The sequence below is a fragment of the Diabrotica undecimpunctata genome, chromosome 10 (assembly GCF_040954645.1).
Source record: "Diabrotica undecimpunctata isolate CICGRU chromosome 10, icDiaUnde3, whole genome shotgun sequence".
Lineage (NCBI taxonomy): Eukaryota > Metazoa > Arthropoda > Insecta > Coleoptera > Chrysomelidae > Diabrotica > Diabrotica undecimpunctata.
In genome coordinates, this window is record NC_092812.1 from 41,049,197 (window position 1) to 41,056,945 (window position 7,749).

At 30.0% G+C, this 7,749-nt stretch overlaps 1 protein-coding gene across 1 annotated transcript; it reads right to left on the reverse strand.

Annotated features, from left to right (window-relative positions):
- Positions 1-3,972: 3,972 nt before the first annotated feature.
- Positions 3,973-4,509, reverse strand: LOC140451694 (uncharacterized). The gene has a single exon (XM_072545536.1). It carries the CDS (start codon positions 4,507-4,509, stop codon positions 3,973-3,975), a length of 537 nt encoding a protein of 178 aa, XP_072401637.1.
- Between the last annotated feature and the right edge of the window lie 3,240 nt (positions 4,510-7,749).

Genomic DNA, 7,749 nt, shown 5'->3' on the forward strand with positions numbered 1-7,749 from the left:
ATCTATCTCCTGTCATTGCTACATCTAAGTGCGGATATAAGTCTCCACTACTATTTCCAGTTATACTTGTACATTTGTGATCTTTCTTTATTTAGTCCTCCTAATTACCTAGATCTACATTGCAACATTACAATTGATAATGTTTGTACGGAACAAAAATTAAAAGTCATTATACACGTACGAATACGAATAAGAGTAAATATTTTATTGAACAGTGCTAATCTATTGCGAATATTAACAGTGACAATATAGCAGACTAAAAAAAATGCGTCGTGTGTGTGTGTGTGTGTGTGTGTGTGTGTGTGTGTGTGTGTGTGTGCGTGTGCGTGTGTGTGTGTGTGTAGCGGAAAGGGATGGTCTTATACATGGTCTATTAGCCACAGGATTTATTTTTATTCACATTATACACATTTACCTATTAGGTGCATATAAGGTTAAATATTGAGTTTAGATTCCTTAACGACATTTATTATTACATCGAAAACGAGTTTATTATGGCTTGATAAGAAGGAAACAATGTTGAGTTAAATATTCTTAAGCCATCAGTTCAATATTTATATATTTAAACATTTGATGCTTAAATGCATTTTCTATCAGCATCATGTCCAGCATCACTTGGCCAGAACACTAACAATGCAACCTAAGTACAGTATTACTTTGCACTCGCTTAAATTTTGTAACGTTATAAACGTCACATGTGTGTTGTTTATCTTCAAATAATTATTTTATTCCAATTTATTTCTTTATTATGTTTTTTTTTTAAATAGTTGGCGCTCAACTTTTCTATCAACTAAGTAATCTCTTTAATCACTTTCCTTCAATTTAAATTTTTAATTATTTCAGTTCAATTCTCATTTAATTTTTAGATACTAAATTTATTTAGTTAAAACTAGTTAAAATTTATTCTGATCATCAGTAGTCATTGTCAAATTTCAAATCAGTCCAATTGTAGTGGGGATGTCTCTTTTGTGTATTTAAACAAATTTTTGTAGGATGTACATTTTATGTGTCCGTCTTGTTCTTGGGGTAAGTTTTAATATTTTACAGATATTTAGTGTTCTTTGATGGTTTTCTTTATTCATCACTTAATCAAAGAGCAGAATTACAGACTGGACAAAAACTCGTGATTAAATTTTACAGTGAACTATATAAAGCCCCTAAAATAATTGAAGCAGCGATCAGTAACCGAAGAAACATTTTAACGTTTGTCATTCCTTTCCTCAGGCAGCTGTAGCTTTCTCCGTGATTATTGTTAGTTGTTGCCTTGGAAACCGCCAGGGTATTCTAACTCTAATGCCACAAATTGGTCGCAATGCTCCTGTAGTGACCCTTTTCCAAGTTAATATGCACATTTTCTTACTTGGCTGCACCGTACTGAAGACGACCAATAGTCAGAAATACGTATATACAATTACCTTTCATCGATAGACCATTTTGTTTTTTGTTTTCCTGCTTTGTGAGAAACGCCTTTACATTTTACTTTGACTTATATATATATATATATATATATATATATATATATATATATATATATATATTGTTATGATGTGTTTTTTGTTTGAATGATGAGCAATGAGTATTTTTAATAATATAGGGTTTTTATCGCGGTTCTCAAAGAATTAGCTTGTAAGTACTTTTTTAAATTATCTTTATTATAACTATTATGAAACACACATATATATCTAACTTAGCCAATGTAAATTTAAAATAAACTATCTTTAAATTGATATTCTTATAAAACTAATTAAATTCTATAGACAATGTAAAATTTAAACAAACTATCTTCAAAATTGAAATTGTTATGACACTAACTAAATTATATTAACAAAATTTTGTACCTTTCTTTCACTGAATGCCTAAATGAACTGTTTTCCACTATATAGATTCTAATCACCACTGAATGTCTTCGTACTTCAGTTATCCTTGTTTTTTGTGAAATTACTTTTTCCAATTATCAGCTTCTACCAATTTAAGATATAGTTTTCTTCACCAGCATTTATACACCACCAACCAAACCAGCAAACACCATTTATATTTATTCTTCTTTTCAATATACCAATATCCAATTATTATAAGTTGATTTATACTAATCTCCAATCATAATATAATTTTAATTCCTTCCAATGTCCATCCAATATTCTTCTAATATACTTTTATAATCTTCAATAATTATTTGTGTATAATTATAAATGTGCATTAAATATATGCATAATTTTTAATCTTCATTTAACTCACTATATTAAACAATTGGACTATCTCCAACTAACTTTCATATTTCTTATTAAACTGCTTGACTGACTTACTAAAACTGTGAACAATTGACTTCACTAACTTTCATAATAAACTGCTTGACTTCTGACTAAAAACTTCCAAAAACTGCTTGACTTTTAACTAAAAACTTCCTGACTGATTGACTTCAGACTAAAAACTTCTAAAACTGCTTGACTTCTAACTAAAAACTTCCTGACTGATTGACTTCAGACTAAAAACTTCTAAAACTGCCATCTTGAATCCAAATCACGGGTATTTATATCCTTTTGGATATTCCAGAACCATCTCGTAAGAAATCATGTATTATTTAGTTCTATTAAATACTTGTCTGAATTTTCTGGAACAAACCATTTCGCAAACATGGCCATCTCCGCTGATCCAGAGAATTCCATTCTTTTCTATTAATAATTTTGTTTACATTTAGGCTTTTCAGATCAGAATATATAATTAAATTAGTAACTTAACATTCTAATTTAATAAAATACACAATTCAAACAATATTTTATTATAACCCCACTTTATATTCCCAATTATGATTAATTTCTATCTGTCAATCACTCCGAGAGTATTTTTGGTTGCCTATGCACATGGCTCACTTAAATCTATTTACAACATTAAAATTACTAAAATACAACTTTTTACAATTTTTATATGCTAATTTATTAAAAATGCCCTCACATAAATATATTTTTATTAAATTCTCTAGTATATAACTTATTTAAAACAACCAAATATCTAATATTATGTAGTATATAACTTATAAATTATTTTCTATAAACCCTAATCGTATCAATATATATATATATATATATATATATATATATATATATATATATATATATATATATATATATATATATATATATATATATATATATATATATATATATATATATATATATATATATATGTATATAAATAAATGTGAGTGAGATTAAAATCTCACTGAAATGAGGATATCGGTCAAGAAGAAATAAAACATGAAAAAACTATTTCAATCTTTTAATAGAAAACGTTTTGTGCAGTATTTCTGCACTTCTTCAGTTCTAATGATTGTATAGTTATATATAGATGTCAAACAATGTCAAATGCATATGTTGTGTTACAAAATGCATTTAATAAATACAATAAAAGTTACAGTTAAAAGTCACAGAAATGTCACAATATGTTAACAAGAACAGTATAATATAATACAATAATTCTATTCTATCGCTGATGTACAATATATCGAAACATGAAGCCAGGAGAAAAAGTAACTTGTTTTACTTGAGCTTAGTGAACCAATTTGAAAAAAAAAATATTTTTATTGAAAAAAGCATGAAAAGTTAACTTTATTGTTAGAGACACCAAAGTAATTAAAAAAGCGCCTTTTTTTGACAGATAGGGATCTACTACTCCGAAGAGCAAAACAAAGAAATAATATGGCTTAGGAAACAGTCTTTGTGCGAAAAATCAACTAGATGAGAAATATATGTTTAAAGGACAGAATAGAAAAGTCAATTTATTTATAAATCTAATTAAAAAGAAGGTTGGAAATAAAAAGTACCGATGACCATTTTTGGAAAGGATTTTACATTAAATGGGATGTATGAAAATTGCTAAAGTACTCGTTGAAAATTCTCATATGCAACAGGTCTTATTAAGGTCTTATATACGTTTATCTTTGTTCTCTTACTCAGACTCTTGTTTCTCAACAGATTTCTATTCATTCTGTAGGTTTTTGCTTTTTAGAATTCTTTCCTTTGTTTTCTCTTTTCCAATTTTCCCTATTATCACTTCCAAGTAGCTAAAGGTGGATACAGTTTCAAATTTGTGGTTCTGTGGTATTAGGTATTTCTGGGTTGTTGTGTTGTCCTTTCCCATCGTCATGTATTTTGTTTTGTGCCGGTTTATCTCTAGCTCTAGTTTCTTTGCTTCCTTATCTAATTTTTCAATTGCTCTTATAAGTGTCATCTTCATCTTTGCTATAATGACTAGATCATCTGCATATGCTATTACTTGAAGTTGATCTGTAATAATGTTTATGTTTATAAAGTTTGTCCTCCTTATTATTGCTTCTAATATCAGGTGAAATATTGTTGGGGAGATAGAGTCACTTTGTTTCACGCCTTTGTTTACTTTGATCTCCTTAGAAATTGTTTTTCTGAAACTTATCTTTGCTGTGGTGTTCTTTAGACTCACTGTTAGCATATGTCTCAATTTCTCTGGAATTACAAGAGGCTTTAGCTCTTTCATCATTTTCATCCCATTAATTGTATCAAAAGCGCTCTTCAAATCTATTAATTTTACTTGCTTTTTTCTGCTCTATTCTCTCGATTTTTAAGTTATTTGTTTTACTGTATGTATAGAATTAATTGTCGATCTCCCCGTTCTAATATTCTCCTAATATTCTTTCAGTGCATAATTTAAGTCTCATATTTAATACATTTGCTAGAATTTTTTATGTCATATTTCTGTGCTCTGTGTGTAAAGCGAGTTAATTCCAAATATGGTCGAATTACCTAATGCACAAACTGCATGTTAGAATTTGATATCTTCAATTTCATTCCTTAACTTAGGTATCCATTTTTGCACAAGTCAAAAACAATCAAAACAGTTAATACTAATTGTGTAAAGCGTGAACTTAGACATTTTGCTTTTTACACTAAACATTATTTAAGAAATAGGAAGACTCAGTATGTTAAGTCCCACAATCTTGCTACTTAATCATGACTTAACATACTCTGCACTAATAAGTTATTACGTTGACTCACTGTACGCCGCGCGCCTTTTAACAGCTGATTTGTCTATTTTACTAATCAGTAGCATATTGACTAGGTCATTTCAAACATGTTTGTACTTGAATGAACAACATAACGTTTTGAAGATTTCAGTCGTAGTTTCCTTCTGTGATTATTTTGTTGGTTTAGCTGAAGGAATTTAGTTAGAACTTTAACCATATCATCGATAGCACAGCGCATACTAGACAAGTTAAAAAACAATTAACTTGAGCTAGAAGAAAGTCCAAGCCGTGGTAAATTTTATTTAAATTTTTAATATTGCTGAAGACTTTGGGCCGTATTACCAATGATCTATTAAAAGCTTAATTACAAATACATGTATTACATAATTTCTATGGTAAGAATTAGCGGTTTCACTTTTACACAAAAAAAAATTATACAGCTCTCTCTGCTATTTTTTTAATAGATCGTTCATAATACGACTGTTTTTCGTAACACTAACATACTGTAGTGAGCTATAGATAATAGCTATTGGTTAACAATAATTGTTTCCTGCTCGAAATAGTAAAGAGGTGGGCAATTAACTTTCCTCCAGAGTACAACATGATTTTTTTGTCTGGTAAACTTTGAAAAATTGTATAATATTTCCAAAGCAAAACCAATTTTCTTTATTAAAAGAGGTAATTTCGGAAATTTTACTTTTATTATAATTTTTTGGAGATTCCCTTCCATTACCATTAGCAACAGGCGATAATGGTACCTTTCCTCCTGTTGATGTATAACATAAAGTGTTTTTTTCTATAGAAGATGACAAAAAAATGTTTTCAGGTTCAAGTACTGCTCCAAGTATTCCACCTTGTCTAATGGATCTGATTAAGTCAGACGACTCAGACAGAAATGCTAACTAAAATCCAGTCGAAGACCTGCTTACTTATGAGTCATCAAGCGAGGAATACGAATCTGTATATAAAAAAAGAAAGTCGATGGTCAGTAAGACCTACACAGATTTGGTACTAGTAAGTGCTAATTATTTTGGAATTAATAGATAAACAGAACCAACCGTTTTACCTTTAGAACCTGAAGACACGGATAATTTTGTTTGAAATTATTCAAGGTACTCGTGAAAAAGAAAACTGTGTTGAGAAACCCAGTACTTGTATTACAGCAATACCTGCACAAGTTCTTCTTACAAAGGCTGGAACTATAGGAAAAGACGATTAAAAAGCGAAAGCAGGAGAGTAAGAGAAGAAAGAAAGATTTTGAAGAATCAAGGCGTGGAATACAAAATAAGCAAAGGAAAACCAGTAAAAGATAGAAACTTAAAAAAATTAGATTTGTGTAGAAACAAGTGTGCTGAAAAGGTTCCGAATATTGTCTGTAAAAAAGTCTTTGCAGATTATTGGAAGATGAATGACTATAACAGGAGGTGTAGTTACATAGCGTCATTGTTAAGTCAGATGAACCTAAAAGAAAAAAAAACAAAAGAAAACAGTGACAAATTTAGACAGACTAGTGTCAAGTATCACATTGATGATAACAGAGTTGTTGTTTGCAAGAACTGTTTTTTATAAGTATTTGGAGAAAGCCGGAGATTTCTAAAAACCATTATTCGAAAGAAAATATAATCTTCTTCAGACATAATCTAACTTGATAAAAGAGGAAATTTTAGAAAAACCTTTATACCTGAAGAAAAAAGGAATGAGATAAATCAATTTTTAATTGAAATCCCAGCTTATGAAATCCACTGCTCAAGACGAGATTGTGGGAAAAGATGTGTTTCTCCACATTTGGAGAAACATTAAAGAATACAAGCGTATCCTATCTAAAAGCAATTCAAAACGGTAAGTAACTAAGTTTTGTGAGGAGTTCCACAACTTGCATTTAATAATTAAAAAGTCTAAAGTAGATACCTGTTCAAAAGGTTGGAAATGCAAGTAAAAATATGTTCTGAGAATGAAAACCACGTAGTTATACGAATTATAACGCGTAGTATGCGTATGAAAATTTAGACAAAGGAAATTCAATAGTTAACGATTCAACCAAAACTGTGACATTTGATATGCAGTAATGCCTTTCCACTCCACTCGTGCATAGTTCTGTAGCCTTCTACAAACGCTATCTTTGGATTTTCAATATAACAATCTACGACTGTAGAGATGGCACTTACTGTTACCTTTCACATTAAGGTGTAGGTGACAGAGGTGCTAATGAAGTTGGCTTTTGTGAAGTTATTTTTGAAGCTATAAAGCGTTGTGAAAAGTTTGACAATGCACATAGATACATCCGGTGGCCAAAATAAAAATACTAATATAGCTGCTGTGTGTATGGTAGCCATGAAAATTTCTCCTAACTTAGAAGAGATTAACCATAAATTTTTGGTATCTTGCCACACGCACATAGAGTGTCATACATCACACGCCCTTATTGAAAAAAAAAACATCTTTTGCTGGAAACATTCATTATTCTCATGATTGGGCCCAACTTATACAAAGCAATGGTACGAAAAGTCCTTTTGTGGCGAAGAAGATGAATCAAGCTAGCTTCTTTGAGTTTGCTAAGCTGCTAAAAACTGACCGTCAGTAGCGCAAAGATGATGTTGTTGGAAAAAATTTTACTGGAGAGATGTACAATGGCTGAAGTTTGTCAAAAACCAGCATGGAATAATGTATCATGGGAATTCCCTAGACCTTAATCAACCGTCTTAAGGCATCAGTTTTAAAAGAAGAGACAAAGAAATTATTATCAAAATAGACTCTAG